Source organism: Hyla sarda, chromosome 1 (genome assembly GCF_029499605.1).
Source record: "Hyla sarda isolate aHylSar1 chromosome 1, aHylSar1.hap1, whole genome shotgun sequence".
NCBI lineage: Eukaryota > Metazoa > Chordata > Amphibia > Anura > Hylidae > Hyla > Hyla sarda.
The window spans coordinates 420,753,347-420,777,498 of NC_079189.1; the positions used below are offsets into that span (position 1 = coordinate 420,753,347).

General features: G+C 40.2%; 1 protein-coding gene across 1 annotated transcript in view; it reads left to right on the plus strand.

Moving 5' to 3' along the window:
• Positions 1-24,152, plus strand: part of MYO18B (myosin XVIIIB) — a 602,318-nt gene that overhangs the window by 441,768 nt on the left and 136,398 nt on the right. Inside the window, exons 38-41 of the mRNA XM_056518071.1 lie at positions 3,989-4,105; positions 11,712-11,795; positions 17,731-17,868; positions 18,292-18,477. Of these exons, the coding sequence (XP_056374046.1) occupies positions 3,989-4,105; positions 11,712-11,795; positions 17,731-17,868; positions 18,292-18,477 (525 nt within the window). The remainder of the gene's footprint in view (positions 1-3,988; positions 4,106-11,711; positions 11,796-17,730; positions 17,869-18,291; positions 18,478-24,152) is intronic.

The window sequence follows — 24,152 nt, forward strand, 5'->3', positions numbered from 1 at the left end:
CTTCCCGCAAAATCAGGTACATGTACGTGGTGATTAGGGACAACTTCCCGCAACACCACGTACATAAACATGATGAGAATAAACTGTCACAGCGCCGCCGGGAACTGTGACAGTTTATTGAGCTCAGCTGTGCTGCACAGCCAAGCCTCCCTGAAGCCGGCCAGGGACCAATCGCAGCGGTCCTCGGCTGGTGATCGCTGCTATTGGTCCGTCAGTACAGATGGACCAATAGCAGGGATATGGTGTGGGTCTCCTCCTTCCCCCTCTCCTCCGTCGCTTTACTGTGTGAAGTGATCACTGGTGAGGGGGGCCCCATCAGAGGAGGCCACCCGCGGGCACTCAAGATCGGAGCTGGGTTAACAGTGTAGACGCTGCGGTCACTAAGACCGCAGCGTCTATTAGGACAACAGAGGGAGGGAGCTCCCTCTGTCACTGATCAGCACTCTGTCACGGAGCTCCCTCTGTCACTGATCAGCACTTTTACAGTGGCCTCCGTTGTCATGGCAACATGAGTGATCAGTCCCTACCTTTGGATAGGGGAGAAGATGTCTTAGGGCAAGAGTACCCCTTTAAGGTCAAATAAGGCTGTTGAGTAAAGGGGTTAAAATAAAAAATAAAATAAAATCACTAAACTCACCTAACCTGCCACTGCAGCACTTCTCTGTTCTACTGCCTCTGTCACCTGGCTTCCAGCTATGTTTGACCTTTGCAGCCTTTGAGTGGCTAAATGTCAACACCATGTTTCATTGCATGAAGTAAAAAGAGACTATCAAGAAAGATTAAGAATTTTTATTATTAAATTTTTATGTGCACTTGTAGATTCTGCTTTAAATCTACAGGAACAATCTGCAAAACTGATATTTGTTTGCAAGAATGATAAATCTCCTTCCAGGTAATTTCCTGATGAGACATTTTCTATGAATGTGTAAGTAAAAACTTGCAAACAAATTTCAGTTTTGCAGATTTTTCCTGTAGATTTAAAGCAGAATCTGCAAGTGCACATAAAAACCAGTAGCATTGCTAGAGAGTGACGGGGAGGGGGTGCGTACCGCATCGGGTGACACCCTGACTGGCCTGCCTGGCACTAAATAGCTGCACTCCAACTATCCCGCAACAACCCATCCACCCTCCTCAGAAATTAAAAAATATTATAAACATACTATGCCGCACCAAGAATATCTGTACTCTTTGAGGGCAGAGTCTGCACTGAGGCCGGAGTTTCTGTCAGGAAGGAAGACAGCGCAGCATCAATAGGCACATAAACAATAGTGAAGCCACAAAAAAAAAAAAGGCTCAGTACATTACCCACCCCAAAATATGCATGAAGCTGTATTACTATGGATGTTTCTTTTTTTTAAGAAAAATCTTTAGTGCCACATATGGGTTATTTACATAGTCTGTAAAAATTCTTACACAATTATTTTGTGCCTTATTCTATTTTAACCCACATTCATTTTTACATTTAGTGGGTACGCCAGCATGTACGTGTCCTAAAATTAACAAGGTGTGCAGTGTGTATTTTCAACCTTAAAATTAATAGAGTTATTAGTTTTATAATTCATTTTTCTATTATTAACATTAACATTAATGTAGTAGCTTTGTTTCATGTTGCAGAACAAGAACAGTTGTTAAAGTGGGTGTCAATGTCCTTTTCTGCGGACATATGCACTTTCTGTCCGTGCGCAAGTGCATGCAACTTTTTTATGCAAAAAAAATCTACTACGGAGCTTGAGAAATTTCCTTCCAACCACTGGGACCCCCTTTGTTATCTCTCGTATGGGGCCCTGACTCTGGTCCTCTGAGGCGTGTGCATTATGCACGGAAGCTAGTCAAAACACGCCCCCTCCATTAATCTCTACAGGAGAGGCGGAGACACAGCACTTGTGTGTCTCTGCCTCTCCCATAGAGATGATTGGAGGGGACATGTTTCAACCAGCTTCTGCACTGGGTGCGACATGTCATCAAGGGCGCAGAGCCATGGGCAACTATTAAATCAAGGTGTTTTTTTATGTGAAACATATTTTTTTTAATATTTTTTTCTACCTTTCCTTTTTACAGTAAATATTCCTGAAATCTGGAATGCAGTTTCCACTCTGGCCATTAAGACTTACAATTTGGGGCACTTTCTGTTTTGAAATGATTACTTTACAGCAGTCTTCTCCTTATTACAAGCAGAATTAAAGGCCATGTTCACACAGCATAATGATTTACCCTAAAATGTTTAGTCTTAACAATACCATAACAGTTCTCCAAATTGGCTATTTGATGAGACTGAATAGAAGATCTCCTTCTACAAATTAATAATTCAATAAAACAAGTCACTATGAACGAGGATTATACAAACTAGTTGAACAGGATAATGGCAGCAAATAGAAATAGCTGCATGAAGCGAAGCATCAACCCAAGTCAGGGTCGTATAAGTAGGTGGGAGTGCTGCTTCATGTATGCAATAAGATCTGCATTCCATGGACACAGAAAGTGGTGCAAACCTAGGAGTCTTGGACACTCCCCCTTAGCCTGGGTTCACACAGATTTTCCACAAAAATTCAAGTGTTTTTAATGGGATTCTGCTGCAATGTGCACTCTGCTGAATTTCCGGGGAATTCAAATTCTGGGCTCTGCTGAAAGAATTAAATGGGCACTGTCAGAATAAAAAAGTTTTAATATGTTGTACATCTTGGCAAAACATTAACCTTTGTAATATACTTCATAAAAAAATGTAGCCCCTTTTTATAGAAATCATGTTTTATACATAAAAAAGGACCACTAGGGGTCCCCATATTATGCAGACCATAATTCTGTCCGGCTTCAGCATCATCTTTGTCCCAGCTGAAGTACAGGCTGGGACAAAGTCTCGGAATTGAGGGTGGGACTAGCACTCATCTGTGCTCACTTCTGTACCGTCTATCAGACTCCTGTCTGAAAACAGAGAGGAGGGTTTACAGAGCAGCCTGCAGTGATTGGATGAAAAGACCCAGCACAGAACAGAAGAGTCAGGGAAGAATTGAATGGATGGTGAGTGGGAGCAGGCTTGGTGCTTGCCTCAGACACGCCTCTTTGTAAGCAGTGGATGTCAGAATGAGCAGCATTTTTTTCTTTGATATGACAGGTACACTTTAACACGTTCATTATTTCGGGGATCCGTTCAGATGTACATTGCCGTCTATGGGGACGGGACTGCTGTCGACACTGGCCACCCTCGGAATCTCAGGCCAGACATTTTCTTACCAGAGCTTCCATTGAGTGTACCTGGACTTACTGTTCAGGCCCAGTTGCAGGTTCACCCCCCTATGACCATGACCATTATACCACTGCTGTCGGCTTTTCTAAAATGTCTGTTTTAGGGTAGGGTCACACGGAGCGCTTCAGTATTTCCTGCAGGCAGTCACAAGTGTGCACACAGAGCTACCCAGCCGTTGGCGCATCCCCAGAGTGAAACATACTGTGGATACGCTCTGTGTTACCTTACCCTTAAGAAATAATCATATTTCTCATAATATAACAATGCTGTTATTCTTCACGGAAATGAATGTCCAAATTGACAACTGGATATCCTTTGACAATAGGGTGCGTCCTTATTTAGTCTGATATTTCCATACTACGTAAAGACACATACAAGAAGAATGATAGTGCCCACCACAGAGTTCAAAGGAATGATGTTCTTGCATTGTTCTTTTATGGATAATGCTACTATTTATTAATAAAGACCTGACCAATATACCATGTTTAATGCAGAATATTCTAAGCAATACATCTTATAATTCTTTTATAACCATAACAATTTGTGTACTCCAGCAGTGAGGGATGCCATGTCATTATTTTTTTTTTGCTTTGGAGATGACTTTTTACAAAAGCATAACTAAAAGCATAAGGTTTGTGAACACATAAATGGCCATTTCCCAGCATTAAGTGTTTATTCTTTGATATCTGAATGTGCTGTCACAACCTTCTTACTCAGCAGTCAGCTCTGTATTTTTCCCATTTTTAGGCTGATGAACAGTTGTTCCAGTTACAGCATGAAAAAGCTGAGCTTCTGAGGAGGATCGATGAGGATCAGGAAGACCTGAACGAGCTTATGAAGAAACATAAAGCACTTATTGCACAGGTAGGAACAGTAAAGCTACAGATTTCCACAGCATCTTTCTAATAGAGAACACATGTATACTTAGACCCTCTAGATACACATTTTTCCAGGAATGCCAAGTGTTTTTCATTGCAGGTATTACACTGTTAACATACATTTAAGTACTAATAATGGAAAAGTGCGAGGAAAAAGGGACCGTAAAAGAGCATTTAAAAAAAAAAAATGCCACCAAAATGTCACAAAAATAACCAAATTGTTAGTGGATTATTATTTCAGGTAACACCTATGTCCAATATGTTTGGGGCAGAAAAAATGTATGTAAAAAATGGCAGGGAGAATGTGAAGCACAATGGGGAAGATTTATCAAAACCTGTCCAAATGAAAAGTTGCTGAGTTACCCATAGCAACCAATCAGATCGCTTCTTTCATTTAAAAAGGCCTCTGCAAAATGAAAGAAGCGATCTGATTGGTTGCTATGGGCAGCTCAGCAACTTTTCCTCTGGACAGGTTTTGATAAATCTCCCTAAATGTGTCATACCGCCCTGAGGCTATGGAGGAGATTATCAAAATCTATGTAGAATAAGAGCGGTGCAGTTGCCCATAGCAACCAATAAGATTGCTTCTTTCATTTTACAGAGACCATTTTAAATGAAAGAAGGAATCTGATTGGTTGCTATGGGCATTTGAGCCCTGAAGAAACAGCCAAAAAAAGGGGAATAAAAAACTTACCAAGCCATGTTTTTTTTCCAGCTGTATAGTTTTTGGTACAGTTTTTGGTCCATTTTTCTATTTTATGACTCAAAAATTGCCTAAAATGCGGGCCCAGATTAACTATTGTTGTGATATAGTAAGTAGGCTTTCCTTTAGTGTGTCCTTTATTCATTGGTAGTGTATTTACTATTGTGACACATTGGCCCTGATTTACTAAGAGTGTAGAGTAGTTTTCTTTGTGGGTTTTGTTTCCCGGCATATATTTTCCCACGCTATTTACTAATGTTTCCCTACATTTTCCACTTTCCCTACATTTTGCTTTTTAACACATACTCTGATCTGTCGGGTTTTCCTCAGCTCAAATCCAACTGGTCATTTTCTGTAGAAACATTAGTAAATATGTTGGGATTATTTAAAAATGTCAGGAAAACGCCCCCTTTTCTGCAGCCACACCTCTCTTTCTGATTTTCTAAATAAAATGGAGAGAGAGAGAGTTGGTAGGTTTAGTAAATGTGGTATTAAGCCTGAGCGTCACAAAAACAGCCAAGAACAAGCCAAAAGTGTGGCACAGACACTTAAATGTGTCATACCACCCTAAGGCTGGGTGACAATATGTGTGAACATAGCCTCATTTTGTTATAAAATTCATTCCAGAACATATTTACTGTATTACCTCATAACAGTATGAGAAATAAACATTGTGACATTAGGCTGACAAGAAGTGGCATCTTTGTCACAGTGCGGTAAATATTCCAAATCTCTATGACGTGCATGTCAGAGTCTTTTTTGCATCTGTGTAGTCCATGATTTAAAGGGGTACCTCGGGGATCGTCGCTGCGGAACCCCGCCATCATTACTGCACAGAGCGAGTTGGCTCTGTGCGTAATGAAGGGCGATACAGGGGCCGGAGCAGCGAGACGCCATGGCTCCGCCCCTCATGACATCACGGCGTGTCCCCTTAATGCAAGTCTATGGCAGGGGGCGTGACGACCGCCACCCCCTCCCATAGAGTTGTATTGACGGGGGCGGGCCATGACGTCACGAGGGCGGAGCCATGACGTCACGCTGCTCCGGCCCCTGTATTGCCCGTCATTATGTGCAGAGCGATCTCGCTCTGCGCAGTAATGATAGCGGGGTGCTGCAGCAGCGATCCCCGGGGTCCCCAGCAGCGGGACCCCGGCGATCTGACATCTTATCCCCTATCCTTTGGATAGGGGATAAGATGTCTAGGGGCGGAGTACCTCTTTAAGCGTACATGTCTACCTATAGTGTTTCTATTGCCGATTAATTATGTAAAATAACATTCTAGAGAACTGTTATATAAAAAGTTACATGAAATCAGTTATTTAGATCTTAAAGGGGAGGGGGGGTTCTTAATTTTCATAAAACATTTCAAACAAGCTAAGAATGACTCAAATAGAAAATAAATGTATGTTTGCCCTCAAATCCTGTGTTACTCCTGTGCCCATGGTATTGTGGTCCTCTGTCAATGTTGTTTTAATAGCATTGAAGCGATGATGTGTCAAACCAATACAATCCGAGTCTACAACTTTACATTCAGCTTTAAACAAAGACTAACTGGGCGAGATTTATCAAAACCTGTGCAGAGGAAAAATTGCCCAGTTGCCCATAGCAACCAATCCTATCGCTTCTTTGGTTTTTGAAAAGGCCTCTGAAAAAATAAAGAAGCGATCTGATTGGTTGCTATGGGCAACTGGTCAACTTTTTCTCTGCACAGGTTTTGATAACTCTCCCCCTCTGTTACTATTGTGTACCATGTAAGACGGTGACAGGCACCACACCGGGGGATTCTTTTAAGGCAATTTATTGCTAAACAGAATTGTTAAAACAACACACAAGCTATGTTCACACGCTGGAAATTCTCAGTACGGAAATTCCACAGACAGTGGAGCGCCGTCAGGACATGCCAGCGCTAGTACCACTTGGAAATGTGCCGTCTCATAGACAACAATGCATTTCCTTGCAGAATCCGCAAAGACATTGAACATGTTCAATGTTTATGCGGACGCCAGAATCAGGATTTCTGTCTGATGGGAAAATTCTGCCGTCTGCACAGTGCAGGGGAATCCCATTGAAATCAACTGCAAACTCTGCTGAAATTTTGCAGTGTTAACATACCCTTAGAAATCTAATGAACTGCCTTAAAGGGGCACTCCACTGAAAAATATTTTTTTATAAATCAACTGGTGCCAGAAAGTTAAACAGGTTTGTAAATAACTTATATTCCAAAAATGTCATCCTTCCAGTACTTATCAGCTGCTGTTATGATCCACAGGAAGTTATTTTCTTTTTTTAATCTCCTTTCTGTCTGACCACAGTGCTCTCTGCTTACACCTCTGTCCATTTCCTTGCTGTCTGACCACATTGTTCTCTGCTGACACCTCTGTCCAATTTAGGAACTGTCCAGAGGAGAAGAGGTTTGCTATGGGAAATTTCTCCTGCTCTGGCAGTTCCTAAAATGGACAGAGGTGTCAGTAGAGATCACTGTGGTCATACAGAAAGGAAATTCTAAAAATAAGTTCCTGTGGAGCATAAAAGCAGCTGATAAGTACTGGATGGATTAAGATTTTTAATATAAGTCATTTACAAATCTGTTTAACTTTCTGGCACCAGTTAATTATTTTTTCCAGGGGAGTACCCCTTTAAAGTAATCCATTGACATGGTGCTGTTGCCATCCTACATTGCACACAGTGGGGGAGATTTATCAATGTGAGGTAGAAATCATTTAAACCATGTTTTGCATGTCTGTGCAAAATGTATCAACCGTGCGCAACTTGTTGATTCATTTTTGCTCAAACTTAATTTCTACCATCTGACACATTGGTACGTGCACTCCTTGGTGTTCTATATTTGCGCAAAATCTGTTGCCTTTGCACAAAGTTTTAATATCTAAACAAAAAATGTGCAATAGTAAATTAGTGTGTTAAGCATTTTTCTTTCTACGGTACACGAGCACGTAGAGAACATTGGAATATATTCTATCAAAAAAGATGCACAAAAAAGACGCAAAGAAAGTCACTGCGCAAATTTTTGCACAAAAAAATACACAAGAAAAAGGGGTAAACTCAATGATAAATCTCCCCCAGTGAGTTGATAATGGGGGCAAGAGGGACTAAGCTCTCCCAGATGATGTGCACCAGGACTCCAGTCCCCAACATTGCTGCTTAAAACCCCACAGTTGTTCAAGTTGGGGACCATGCCCGATTTAAAGTGGGATTTTATCATCATTTTCTAAGGGGGGGGGAATAAGGTAACAAGTATACTATTAATTCTTGAAGCAGGACCAGATCCAGAGTCTAGTCTCAGGAGGGTTACTGCCAGACAACTTGGACAGAAATGAAGGTGTTGCTTACAGAACTGACAATATTCTATTAGCCATAACAGCCATGACAACTTAGTATTATAGATGTTGGTGGACTGTCATCTTTTATCCCTTTCTCCCTCTTTTTTCTGCCTCCCTCCTTTTAACCCTTTGCTTCCTTGTTTCCTTTCTTTTGTTTTCCACCTGCATGCTGGGGTTAAATGGAGGAGTCAGCTTTTTTTGGGCTAGTTCCGTGTGTTCCAAGCCAGTGTCAGCTAATCATTGGCTGGGAAGCCAATAAGGATCACTACCTCCATAGTGCAGATGCATTAGGTGAAGACGCTCTCTGTTCTAAGCCTGACAGGTTGTGGTAGTATGAGCGGGATTTAAGATGAGCATTTCTCACCTTTATCAGCTCTCTTTTTTGTGGGGATGGGAAGGGAATTCGGACAGTTATGTAAATAATGCACTTTGCAAGATTAAGTTAAAAAGAGTCTTCTTCCTTAGATAGTGAAGATTGCTCTTTATATTAACTTAAGGGGGTACTTTATTTTAATCTACTGGTGCTAGAAAGTTAAACAGATTTGTAAATGACTTCTATTAAAAAATCTTTACCCTTCCAGTACTTTTTAGCAGCTGTATGTTATGAGGAAATTCTTTTCTTTTTGAATTTCTTTTTTGTCTTGTACACAGTGCTCTCTGCTGACACCTGGAGCCCATATCAGGAACTGTCCAGAGCAGGAGAAAATCCCCAGAGCAAACCTATGCTGATCTGGACAGTTCCTGACACGGACAGAGGTGTCAGCAGAGAGCACTGTGGACAAGACAAAAAAGAAATTCCAAAAGAAAAGAATTTCCTCTGTAGCATACAGCTGCTAAAAAGTACTGGAAGGGTAAAGATTTTTTAACCCCTTAAGGACCAAGGACGTACCGGTATGTCCTTGGTCCTGCTCTCCTGATATAACCCGGGGTTACACAGTAACCCCACGTCATATCACGGCGTTCCCGGCGTCATAGTGAAGCTGGGACCTGCCTCTAATAGCGCGCAGCGCCGATCGCGGTGCCGCGCGCTATTAACCCTTTAGCCGCGCGCTCAGAGCTGAGCCGCGTGGCTAAAAGCGAAAGTGAAAGTTGCCGGCTAGCTCAGTCGGGCTGTTCGGGATAGCCGCGGCTAATCGCGGCATATCGAACAGCTGACAGGACAGCGGGAGGGCCCCTACCTGCCTCCTCGCTGTCCGATCGCCGAATGACTGCTCAGTGCCTGAGATCCAGGCATGAGCAGTCATGCGGCAGAATCGTTGATCACTGGTTTCTTATGAGAAACCAGTGATCAATGATAAAGATCAGTGTGTGCAGTTTTATAGGTCCCTATGGGAGCTATAACACAGCAAAAAAAAAGTGAAAAAAAAGTGAAGAAAGCTTATTTAACTCCTCCCCTATTAACTCCTCCCCTATTAAAAGTTTCCAATAAAAAAAAAACACAGTGTAAATAAAAATAAAAATAAACATATATGGTATCACCGCGTGCGGAAATGTCCGAATTATAAAAATATATCATTAATTAAACCGCTCCGGTCAATGGCATGCGCGGAAAAAAAATCCAAATTCCAAAATAGTGCATTTTTGGTCACTTTTTATATCATTTAAAATCAATAAGTCCTATCAATGCAAAAATGGTACAGTTATAAACTTCAGATCACGGTGCAAAAAATGAGCCCTCATACCGCCCCATACACAGAAAAATAAAAAAGTTATAGGGGTCAGAAGATGACAATTTTAAACGTATAAATTTTCCTGCATGTAGTTAGGATTTTTTCCAGAAGTCCGACAAAATCAAACCTACATATGTAGGGTATCATTTTAATCGTATGGACCTACAGAATAAAGATAAGGTGTCATTTTTACCGAAAAATGTACTACGTAGAAACGGAAGCCCCCAAAAGTTACAAAACTGCGTTTTTTTTTTTCAATTTTGTCGCACAATGATTTTTTTTTCCATTTCACAGTAGATTTTTGGCCAAAATGACTGACGTCATTACAAAGTAGAATTGGTGGCACAAAGAATAAGCCATCATATGGATTTTTAGGTGCAAAATTGAAAGAGTTATGATTTTTTAAAGGCAAGGAGCAAAAAACGAAAATGCAAAAACGGAAAAAACCCTGGTCCTTAAGGGGTTAATAGAAGTCCTAGACAAAATCTGTTTAACTTTCTGGCACCAGTTGATAAAAAAAAAAAAATACCCCTTTAAATCATTCTATAGTTAATCATTTTTTTACTTCTAGATACAATAAATGAATAACATTAATCATTTTGGGGGGAATATTGAAAAACTTGTGTTATTAGTGCTCTTCTCTTTGCGCCTCGAAGAGTGTAAATTGCACCTAATTTTCAGAAGTGTGTTTGGTCTTTTAAAAAATGTAGGGCAAATAGCACATCATTTAATATCATGTATACTTGGTATTAACCCCTTGCTGCAAATGGACGGTTATTAACATCCACTTGCGGCTCCCGAGGTATGACTCGCGCTCAGCAGGTGAGCGTGCATCAAACATGGTGGGTCCCAGTTGCTATAGGCAACCAGGACCCACGGCTAATGCCGGACATCCCTGATCGGACTGATGTCCGGCATTAACTTTTTATACATGATGATCAAAATTGATCGCTGCGTCTAAAACGAAAGTAAACATTGCCGGTTAGCTCAGTGTTGATGTTCGGGATCGCCGCAGTGAAATTGCTGAGTCCCGAACAGCTTGCAGGACGCGAGGAGGATCCCTACCTGCCTCCTCGATGTCCGATCGCCGAATGACTGCTCTGTGCCTGAGATCTAGACAGGACCAGTCGAGCTGCGATAACACTGATCAATGCCAGTGATCAGTGTAGGAAATCAGTGTGTGAAAATAAAGTGTTAATAAATGTGATTTAACCCCTTCCCTAATAAAAATTTGAATCACCACCCTTTTCCCATTTAAAAAAAAAAAACGGTGTAAATAAAACTTAACATATGTGGTAACATATGTCAATGGCGGGAAAAAAAATTCTAAAGTTCAAAATAGCGTACTTTTGGTCACTTTTTATACCATAAAAAATGAATAAAAAGTGATCAAAAAGTCTGATCAAAATCGGGGCTTCAGATCAGGGCTCAAAAAATGAGCCTCATAACGTCCCTTATACGGAAAAAAAATTATAACTACATGCACCAAAATTAATACGTTGAAAAATGTCCTCTTCTGACCCCTATAAGCCTAACCACTTCCCCTTTAAACAAATGGCTAACAGGGTGCTAAATTTTAAACAAATGTGGCACAGCTAAAGCAAAAATGTGGTGCTAACTTCTTTGAATTTCTCCCCTCCCCCTGTGTACAATTATTTAATTTTTAGATATATGTCCCCATTAAAGAAGCATTCCATTTTTTTTGACAGGTTTTATTGTCCTATAGAACCTTCTTTAAATAGTCTAGGCACCTCCCGATTCACAATGATTATGCTGTTTATCAGAATATTTAAAAAGGGACATATGGCAATAGTAAATAGCCCTCTATCTATTACCGGAGACTTATGTTGAATATATGTCATCTTTCCTTTTCCTGTGTAGTCTGCAACAGATATTACACATATTCGGGAGCTGCAAACTAAGCTAGAAGATACAGTGAAAGTGAAGCAGAGCCTTCAGGAGAAGGTGAGTTTTATTTGGCTTTATTCTTAAAAGAGTTTAAAATGTATTTTCATGCTTCAAGTATATTATTTTGGATATTGTACTTTATCAGTAACTATGCATTAAAAAAATGTGTGTAAAAAAATTAACAAAAAAAAATCTGACTGGTTGTTATGGACAACCAAATGGGAGATTCTGGAAAAATGGAAACTCTGGATTATTGATAAAGATATGTGATATTGCACTGGATTGTGCCTGGATCTATCTACTCTATTGAAACTTTCTGTACTTCAACTGCTTTTTGTATTTTGCAGTTTTTTGTACGGTTAATATGTGAGGGCACGCTGCCGACTTTATTCTAAGAGTCCTTTTGATTCTTATTAGACCCCTAATGCCTTGGATACACTCCATAGGGATTTGTCATTTTCCCAAACACTTGTCCGGCATTTTAATATTTACTTACTTTGTGTAGGTTTTTTTCTGTCTTAAATTCCATGGGCACAAATCATTAAAACTGAGATTTTGGTTAAAATTGCCCAAATTTCTTTTTTTAATTAAATATATATTTTTTTAAATAAGCAGTCATTTTATAGTGATTTTGTTTTGCCTACATATAACTTTAGAGAATTTACGTATTTAAAAAGCATGAATACTAAAATTAGAATTAATACTTCAGCATTTATAGTCAAACTATGTATTTTAGTTCATAAAAGAACATCAATAGGAAGCTTACCTACCAATAAGGAAAAGGTAATTGTAATCGCAGAGTTTTTGTTCCGTTCCGGCATCTCAAGTGATTGCTGCTGCTTGTGAGAATTATTTCCATGTAATCAATGGAACCTGTAATTGTAATCACTGGTCAATGGAATAACAGGTTGGCAGTTTTAAGGAAATTAATTTCATCCTTACTTTATTTAAAGGGGTATTCCAGGAATTTGTTTTATTTGACTATGCAAAAGTGGCTGTAAAGTTAGTATAGTTCATAATATGTTGTCTGTACCTGTGTTTCACTGTGGTCTCACAATTCTTCTGTGATTTTTGCCACAATGTTTTTTGTTTTAGTTTTTTTCTAACAACAAACAAAATGGAGGGGGATCATTCTGCAAGCAATTGTAGTTTTGTAACAGCTGGAGGCACCCTGGTTAGAAAACACTGGTCTATTGCATAGAAGGGGGCACAGGTGTGGTTCAATGGGTGGGGTGGCTGATGTGTGGGAAGGAGAAAAGTGACCTCACACTTACAAACAAGGAATCATGGGACTTGTAGTTGGAGGAAGGGAACTCAAACAGGAAATGGCCATTTCATAAAAAGATAGCCAAAGAGTTATGGCTGATTTGGAATGTGGCCCTTTAGCCCTAAGACAAGCACGCATCCTTCCTAAGCATGTCCATTACTGGCTGGCAGGTACATACTAAAATCACTTTATGGTGGATAACCCTTTAATGTTCACTTGCTTTGTTGTTGGGGATTAATATGTTGCTTTTCCTAGTTGTATACTGGTCTCTATACATTTTATATTATGCTGCATTCTGATAAGTACCAAATGTCTCTTTGGGTTAGTCTTCTGTGCAGGCTAGAAATAGGGTTTCACTGTGGTTTGTAAAAAGTCTCAGTGTCTCAAGATACAAAGGTGTCATTAAAGGGGTACTCCGCCCCTAGACATCTTATCCCCTATCCAAAGGATAGGGGATAAGATGTCAGATCGCCGGGGTCCCGCTGCTGGGGACCACGGGGATCGCTGCTGCAGCACCCCACTATCATTACTGCACAGAGCGAGATCGCTCTGCACGTAATGACGGGCAATACAGGGGCCGGAGCATCGTTACGTCACGGCTCCGCCCCCGTCAATACAAGTCTATGGGAGGGGGCGTGACGGGTGTCACGCCCCCTGCCTTAGACTTGCATTAAGGGGACGGGCCGTGATGTCATGAGGGGTGGAGCATTGACGTCACGCTGCTCCGGCCCCTGTATCGCCCGTCATTATGCACAGAGCGAACTCGCTCTGTGCAGTAATGATGGCGGGGTGCTGCAGTGGCGATCCCCGGGGTCCCCAGCAGCATCCTTTGGATAGGGGATAAGATGCCAGGGGCGGAGTACCCCTTTAAAGGAGATCTGCAGCCCTAGACACTTATCTCCTATCCGGAGGATAAGGCATAAGTGTCTGATAACAGGGGGTCCAAATGCTGGGACCCCATGCGATCTCCTGTAGGGGGGCCCTGAACTGGCACAGCTCTCACGTGCAGGAGACGTGTTGGCCAAGCATGATGCAGCTGCTGACAAGCCCCCTCTATGTATCTCTATTGGAGAGGCGAAGATTCAGCATTCATGCATCCCGCCTCTCCCATAGAGCTGTATGGAGGGGACGTGTCGTCGACCTCAGTGAGGTCGACGACACGCGCATTAGCTGCACAGAACCGCGGCAATAGCGGGTTCCCATACAGGAGATTGTGGAGGGTCCCAGTTATCTGGGGTAAGAGGTATAAGTGTCTAAGACTGCGGTACACCTTTAATATTCCTGGGCCCCCATGCAGAATCTGTACCAGAGCCCACCATGTGTCATCTTTAAAGTAAATCTTTAAAGTAAATTTTTTTCTCCTGATTACAGCCAGATATTGAAGCTTGTTCCTTTTTTCTTATCTGTTTCTATTTTCTAAATATAAATTTTTATTTTATTAATATGGGGCACCCATATTGCCAGAGATGTTGTAACAGCATTTAAAGATATGCTTTACAACAGTGGTCTCCAAACTTCATCTATTACAAAACTACAACTCTCAGCATGTCCAGACAGCCAATGGCTACCTAAGCATGTTTGGTGTTTTAGTTTGGAGACCACTGCTTTACAGCAAGCCCAACTGACAAAACTAGGCGAGTTTTCTGTTCACATCTATTGGGAATTTTTCTGTGCATGCTCTGTGATGTGTGTATGGAGAGGGGGAGGGGAGATTCTGAGCTCTGATCGTCACATATCTTAGTGAGTGGCCTAATCCCATTTTAACTTTATACTGGTGTCACATTTTACTGAGATCCTTCCTACAGTGAAAAGAAAGAGCCTGCTGCAGAGTGATCTTTACAGAGCAAGAAGTATCAGCTCATTATTAGGTTTAGTGGCCAGAATGAAAGATATTAGATTAGGATTATTCCATAACATAGCCATTAAAATGGAAAATTAGAAAGAAATATCCTTTAATAATAGGGGCTTTTATGTGACAGAGGAGAATTTGAGTCCCCCCGAGACTAAGTTTTTGTTGCCCATTAACTTTAACTTTAATTCCACTGCTGAAATTCTGAATGCTGAAAAAGTCTGAGCTTATATTTTTTTCCACACTTTGGCTGCAAAATCCCATAAAAGTCAGTGGGGCTTGATTTCTGCAGAATGCATGCAAATTCCACACGGAATCCGCACAAACTTTTAGCGTTCTATTTCCACTCAAATTTCGCAAATGATAAACTACAGAATTCTGCACAGAACCAATGCGGATGCAGAATTCACACTGATTTGCAGATTTTCCATCAAGTGAATGCGGCCATAGGCTATGTTCACAAGCCAGAATGTCTGCATGAAAATTCTGTATGAATTTATAGCCAATACACTTCACTAGGATTCCGCTGTCCCATTCACACAGCAGAATTTCTGCGACAGGAATTCTATTGAACTAAATAGGCAATTTATTTCTGTGGAATTTACTGCAGAATTTTCATGCAGAATTCCGTGCGGAAATTATGCCATGTGAACATAGCCTTAGTCTGTCTGGGCCTGTTGGAAAACCAGGAGTTTATGATTTCTGGATGAGTTTGCATTGAACAAACTGTCCTGCACTTGGTGTAAGATCCTCCTTGTTTTATCTATATTAAACTGTAGTAAAAAAGTACTGTAGGGATTGGTCCTGCTTATGTGTTTCAAGATGATTTTAGACACTAGTCATACTTATGCCTAATGGCTAAACTCAGCTCAAAATGTGGGGTAGCACCTTTGTTTTTAACCTTTGCTTTCTATTATGCATATTCTACTAAAGGACTCGGGAAGTTGTGTGTATGGAGACTTATAAGGGCAATGCAATACTTCATGGAAAAAATATGCAAAAGTAGCTCTCCACCACAATGAAAACCCTTGCTCTCTGTTGCCACCTATAGGAAGCTAGCATCCCTTTATGCTCAACACTTAAAGGGGTTCTCTGAACCTAGACATCTTATAACCTATCCAAAGGATAGGGGATAAGATATCTAATTGCGGGGTTCCCGCCCCCTCGTGACGCCACGTCCGCCCCCTTAATGCTAGTCTATGGCAGGGGGCGTGGTTGCTGTCATGCCCCCTCCCATAGACTTGCATTAAGTGGGTGGGGCATGCCATCCCAAGGGGTGGGGCCAATACATCACAATCCTCCGGGCCCTGCATCACCAGTCATCAGGCACGGAGCAAAGTTTGCTCCATGCACCAGATGACAAGGGTGCTGCAGGAGGTATTGCAGGCATTCCCAGCGGAGGGTCCCCCGTGATCAGACATCTTATCCCCTAAGATAAGTTGTCTAGGGGCGGAGTACCTGTTTAAAGAGCCACAGCTACAACACAGGAATATTATGCAAGCCAGAATCTTTCCTATAGAGAAAAGTTACCAATCTGTACATATCTGGTTTGGGGTTTTTGCCCCTCATCAATACACAGGAGGGGTCTGGCTACCTAGCTGAGACAACTTTGACTTGGGACTTGAAAGGCAGTATTTAAATTCGAGGAGACCACCAAACTGGCATTATATAGGTCATGTAATGCTTTGCAAAGTAGTTCTAAACTACAAGGGGAAAAAACTTGCTTTCTGCTGCCATATAAGTCTTACTTGACCTTTAGGAGCCTTGAAACATGACTAAAAAAATGTTGTCTAAACCATGTCTTATGTTTATATGTTAATGTGGATTTTGTACCATGTGCTGAACATCTACATTTCCTGGATAATTTATTAGCTTGGAGCTAGCCATACTGGGTCCATGCACCAGTCCTTTGCATGTCAGGAAAGGGGGATGAATTGATTTTTATTGTAGCATGTTCAGTTTTTCATTGCTATTTTGCCAGCTGGTTTGCTAATGTCTCCAAATTCTAAATTGAAAGTTATTGTGTGTTGCATTATTTCTTTTTTAACTCTTTAAAGGGGTTATCCTAAGGTGATTTTAGTATGTACCTGCCAGACAGCAATGGACATGCTTAGGAAGGATCTGCGCTTGTCTTGGGGCTAAATGGCTATGTCATGAGATTACCATAATACTGTGGCTAACAGGTATTCCCTGTTTGACTTTTCATTTTTTGACTACAAATCCAACAATTCCATCTTCCTCCCTCCCACACATCATCCACCCCTCCCATTGAAACATAAATGAGCTGCATCCATTAAAATCAGTGTGGTTTTCAATCAGGGTGCCTACAACTGTTGCAGATTGATCTCTCTCTTCCACCAAGCGATCCCTCCACTCATTGAAGCAGACAGGCTTCCTGTCATCAGCTGACTAGTGAGTCAGGTCTCGGCCGCATTGCCAGCTGGGAAAAATCTGAGACAACAGTCATTTTGTATGCTGGTAAAAATAAATATTGGAGTGAAGAATTGTGAAAACCGTCACACACAGGTACAGACACTATATTATGAACTACTCTAACTTTACAGCCCCTGTAGCATAGTCAAATAAAAACAATTCCTGGAATACCCCTTTAATGACTCTTATAAACCTTGGCCTTAGACATAAGCCATGGCATTACTGTGGCATAAGCCATGGCATATTACCATGGCATATTACTGTCAAATATGTAATAGTATGTAATAGAAATATTTTAGGTGTGTGGCTACTTTATTTATTTATTTTCAATTTTTTTGTGATCTTAAATTTTAATTAGAGGTTTGTGGCTACTTTATAAACATTACCATGAATTCTGCTTGTACTTATTAATGTATTCATGTATTTTTTTTTGGTTAATACAGCTGCAGGCAGCTCTGAGCCGCATTGACTATTTGGAGCAATCTATGGTGGAGCGTTCAATTGTGAGTCGGCAAGAGGCAGTGATTTGTGATTTGGAAAATAAGGTTGAGTTTCAGAGAGCTCAGATTAAAAGGTTTGAGGTAAGTAACATTTTCCGCATGTTGGTCTTGTCCTAATCGTTTCACAGTTAATAGTTATTTATTATGCTCACATATCAACATTTTATACCGTGCATTAGAGAACTACATAAAGAGAAATGTGAATAAACACCAAATAAGAAAATATTTTGGTCCCATTGCAAACTCACAGAGAATGGCGGTACTTGCGACTTATTTTTAAGCATTGCAGGAGGTTTTGTGTAAAAAGCTAGCATCAACAGGGTCTGTTACAATTAGACTACACTAGACATCAGTTGGTATGGAGCCTTGGTGTAGGTGATGTCACCATATTTATAGTAGGGTAGTATTAAAAAGAAACATAAAGAAATAGAATATATATATATATATATATATATATATATATATATATTTACATTGATTGTCTTGCATTTTCTCTGGATCTAGATGTTGATTTTACGTTTGAGAGACAGTGTGATAAAGATGGGTGAAGAGTTGGAAAAGGCTGCGGATTCTGAAGCACGGGAAAAGGAAAATGCAAAGTATTATCACATTCGCATGGAAGAGATGAAAGCTGAAATGAATGAGCTGATGCAGAGAGAGATGGAGGCATGTCGGAGACGTGTGGAATTGGTAAGTGTAAACCTTTCTACCCTACAAAACATAAAAGGGTTATCTGGTTTGAAAAATGTATAAGGGCCTTAACAGATGGAGGTCCATCTTACAGGACCTTCATCAATCATCTGTAGAAGAATGTGGTTACAAACAATACACCTCTGTTGTCTTTTACATGGCAAACAAAAGTCTATCATAAGAAATGTAATCTTTGGCATAATATGGGCAAATCAAATGATCACAAATCCACATGTTTCCTATGCTGTTAGTGACCGAAGTGTTTGTCCTGAAGACCCTAAATGCATATGTAAACAATGTTGCATTTCCCACCTTTTTCACTTACTGCTTTGTTTGTGCCAGACTTCTCTGTAGTTTGGGCATTTTATTCATGAAGGAGGAATGGAATACAAAGATGAACTGACTAGAATAGAGAGTTTTTAATACTGTTCTGCAGTGCACTGAATTGTGGGAGGACAACAAGAAATTAGGATGGAAAAATCAATATTGTTTGTACAAATGTTGCAGGTGCACCTTACATCTTAAATTCTCCTCTAATAGCTCCTTCTTGATTTATTAGGCTAAAAAGGCTAAAAACTCAACACATGTTTAATCTAACATTAACCCCTTAAGGACTCAGCCCATTTTGGCCTTAAGGACTCAGACAATTTAATTTTTACGTTTTCATTTTTTCCTCCTCACCTTCTAAAAATCATAACTCTTTTATATTTTCATCCACAGACTAGTATGAGGGCTTCTTTTTTGCGCGACCAGTTGTCCTTTGTAATGACATAACTCATTATATCATAAAATGTATGGCGCAACCAAAAAACACTATTTTTGTGGGGAAATTAAAACGAAAAACGCAATTTTGCTAGGTTTCGTTTTTACGCCGTACAATTTATGGTAAAAATGACATGTGTTCTTTATTCTGAGGGTCAATACGGTTAAAATGATACCCATTATTACGTACTTTCTATTATTGTTGCGCTTAAAAAAAATCACAAACTTTTTAACCAAATTAGTACGTTTATAATCCCTTTATTTTGATGACCTCTAACTTTTTTATTTTTCCGTATAAGCGGCGGTATGGGGGCTCATTTTTTGCGCCATGATCTGTACTTTTTTTTGATACCACATTTGCATATAAAAAATTTTTAATACATTTTTTATAATTTTTAATAAAATGTATTAAAAAAGTAGGAATTTTGGACTTTTTTTTCCCGTTCACGCCATTCACCGTACGGGATCATTAACATTTTATTTTAATAGTTCAGACATTTACGCACGTGGCGATACCAAATATGTCTATAAAAAAAATTACGCTTTTTGGGGGTAAAATAGGAAAAAACGGACGTTTTACTTTTTTATTGGGGGAGGGGATCTTTCACTTTTTTTTTACTTTTACTTTTACATTTTTTTTACATTTTTTTTTACACTTGAATAGTCCCCATAGGGGACTATTCATAGCAATACCATGATTGCTAATACTGATCTGTTCTATGTGTAGGACATAGAACAGATCAGTGTTATCGGCTATCTTCTTCTCTGGTCTGCTCGATCACAGACCAGAGCAGGAGACGCTGGGAGCCGGACGGAGGAAGGTGAGGGGACCTCCATGCGGCGTTCTGAAGGATCGGATCCCCGCAGCAGCGCTGCGGGCGATCCGATCATTCATTCAAATCGCGCACTGCCGCAGATGCCGGGATCTGTATTGATCCCGGCACCTGAGGGGTTAATGGCGGATGCCCGCGAGATCGCGGGCGTCGGCCATTGCTGGCGGGTCCCTGGCTGCGATGAGCAGCCGGGATCAGCCGCGCATGACACGGGCATCGCTCTGATGCCCGTTAAGTACCACTGCACCAGGACGTACATTTACATCCTGCGTCCTTAAGGGGTTAAAGGGGTACTCCCGTGGTAAACTTATTTATTTATTTTTTTATCAACTGGTGCCAGAAAGTTAAACAGATTTGTAAATTACTTCTATTAAAAAATCTTAATCCTTCCAGTACTTATTAGCTGCTGAATACTACAGAGGAAAGTGTTTTCTTTTTGAAACACGGAGCTCTCTGCTGACATCCTGACAACCGTGCTGCTGACATTATGACCACAGAGCTCTTTGCTGACATCATGACCACAGTGCCCTCTGCTGACATCTCTGTCCATTTTAAGAACTGTCCAGAGTAGGAGAAAATCCCCATAGCAAACATATGCCGCTCTGGACAGTTTCTAAAATGGACAGAGATGTCAGCAGAGAGCACTGTGCTCATGATGTCAACAGAGATCACTGTGTTCCAAAAAGAAAAGCATTTCCTCTGTAGTATACAGACCCTAAAAAGTACTGAAAGGATTAAGTTTTTTTAATAGAAGTAATTTACAAATCTGTTTAACTTTCTGGCACCAGTTGATAAAAAAAAAAAGTACCCCTTTAAGAATTTAAATAACAGATATATTTATCTATCTATCTATAAATATATATATATATATATATATATATATATATATATATATATCAGCTCTAGATATCAGAGGCGGTGAATTGGATAGTGCAGCAAACTGCAGGTAATCTTAAAGCAACACACATATTAGTTTATATCCCAGTTGGTCAGGATGTAATAGTATCTATTTTTAGAAGGCTGGAGAACCGTGCACCATTCAGCATTTGTGGTGTTAAATGTCGGTGTGATTGTATTAAAGTTACTGTTTGCATTTCCTCCTGTGAGAGCTGTGACCTTAACTCAATCTGACTACTTTTTATTACCTCCATTTGGAACACTATTCTTGTAATAACTGATTGCTGTCAGGTCAGCATATTAAACACTGGATTCTGGTATTAGCTCGTAAACCAAATCTCCTGGGCTAACACACATTTTAGAAAGTGGAAATTGTTCTTATTCGGTCCGTCAGATGTCATTGGCTATACAATGGAGGGATGGTGGCTGGAGCTAAGGGGGTTTTGCATTAATTTGGTTGATGGATGGCACGCTACGCTCTGGATTGCATTTGTCAGTGGAAATATTATGCAGCAGGCAGGTACATCTTTTGAAGTGACATGTAAGGAGAGAATATTTATTTCCTTCTGGGTGTTTTTATTCCCATTGTTCGGAGAAATTGCCTTCTCAAACTGCTTAATTTGCATCCTATGAAGCGATAAACTAAGGCAATCAAATACATTTTTACTGCTGCAAAGAAGTACAACAGCTATTCATTTAGTGACAAGGAGGCACAGTGTGCCAGGAATGGAGCTGAATGCCGACCAAGTGACTGACAACTGTCATCCTATGTTTACAATGAACACAACAAACTAAAACATGAATGCTTAGAATGTACACATCCCACTATTCGGGTTTGACACAAAAGAATAGTTTTTAAGTTCTAAGTTCAATTAAATATGGTGCTGATAACACACAAATACATAGGTTTAGCAAAACACTTGAACAGTTCTTTATCAAAGTGAACTTAGCAATGCCAAACCTTCACATGCATGTGTAATGACCGTATATTATTTACAGTATTGTAATGGTGCATTTTAGGAGGTAGCCCTCCTCATCCATACTATCTATACTGCCTCCCAGTAGGTGGATAGTTGGAATCATAAAATTTGAGCTGGGGTTTCCAATTGTAGGATGCAGATCTGTATGGATTCACCATGTTACAGCCACAAATCTCTAACCCTGGCCTGTATTCCTTCCAGTGTCAGAAAAAAAGCAAAGAGGCCCTTGTAAAGCTAATCCTTTCTGATTTGGCCATGATTTCTCATTGGAAGGGGTAGAATATTTTACTCCTTCTCAGAGGTGATGAAGTAGCTTACATTTTGATTTGATTAGACTATAAAGTTCACCAGGAGTAGATATTTTGCATCAGTTCATAAGTTATCTTATTACACTCCTAGGTAGTTTTATTATGCTGGTCCTCTGCATTACAAAAGGTGAAAAGAATCTCTGCACCACTTATTGCCCCTGCATTACAGAGGCCACATGGAAAGGCTTGCTTAGCCAATCTCTAGCTGAGACAGGTCACCACTGTGGCCAGTAACTGGTCATTGAGTGAGCAGCAGTCATGAAGAGGGGATCACTGACATATTTACAGCTTCCTTATTCAGAGTGAAACCCCTTTGTCTTCTATTGGGATAGTCTTCTCAAACAAAATATATTCAATATATATATATATATATATATATATATATATATATATATATATATAGTGGACTAAAAGTCTGTCACACAAAATCTCATATTCTCAAATAGTTGGTCTTTTGAAGAGGCGTACTGTTTTTTTTTTTACCCCAGCCTAGCCAGTTACAAAATAAGAGAAGAGGTAATGGACCCTTTAAGGTTCAGTCAAACATGACCAAATCTTTAAAGGAATCTGTCAGCTGCAATTCATGTCCAAACTGCTGACACTGTTAGATATTAGTCTTTACTTCTATAACTTACAAAACTGCTTTTATTCTCTGGTGGAAGGAGTCAAAGAGGCATTCCTAAGCCCCTGAAGGCCTTCCTAAGGGATGCAACACCTCCTATCATCTCTTTTTTATTGACAGTTGGAAGCCAAGCCCTGTTTGCAAATCTCAGGCTACATTTCCACTTGGCTGTTTTTTTTTAACTACCACTGTAGTTTTGGAGCCAAAGCCAGAAGTGTAGGAAATATATAGGAAGTTGATCCACTTCTGCCTTTGGCTGAAAATGTGGTGGCCATTTTCCAAAAAAAAAAAAAAAAAAAGCCTCACACCGGCACACAATTCATATGCACAGAGCAAGAATGAGATTTTGAGGCAGACCCCTGACTGTCAATATGACTGGAATGTAAATTGCAGCAGACAGGTTCCCTTTATGAATGGACATGAATGGAGAAGAATCAGAAATATTTTAATTTAACTGACTACCATAAGAAAGATAATAGTGGGGACGGTTCCTGTTCCATTGGGCTGCTCTCCAAGCTAGTGAGAAAAAGAAGGCACAAAAAAGTTGCTTCCTGGAGCATATGTTGTAGACAATTGAAAATAAGGATGACATAGTTGTCTACAATGTATACTATTTGTCTACAATGTATGCTATTTTTCCTTCTTTTTAACCTTAATGTACCGTTAACATGGCCAGTTAAAACGCTTTACAACAAATCTATAATTTTATAGTCCCGTATGTAAAATTACCTTTGCATTGTTTCTATTGCATATTATCATTTTATATTTTACCATGGTTTAATGCATGCCGATTCATGTATTAATAGAGAGCATATCATTTCCATACATTCTCTGCAAATCGTCTTCAGGTGACTCAACATGTGGACCCTTGACATGAAGATATACAGTTGTGGGAAGTATAGTGTTCTCTGAGGTGCCATATTTTTCCCAACACTTTATTTATAGGCTGCCTCTTGGATATTCTGTGCAGCTCATAATTTTGTCTTGTGCTGCATGTTTTATCTCCTCTCAGTTGGAGACTGAGGCAACCAATCAACCTGAGTCCTGGCCCTGAAGCACACAAACAACTTATGTTTCACAGCCCACTAGTTTTTGCTGCAGCTCATGTCCTGTAGCTGGCTAATATAATCCAGATACCTGATATCACCCCCTGAGCAATAAGATTAGCTGTCGTCAAGGTGCTTTATTTTTGGTTTTCCACTAAATCATGTGACTGATGCCAGACATACCTTTACCATTTTTCTTTAACTTTGCAAGTCCATGTTATATAGCA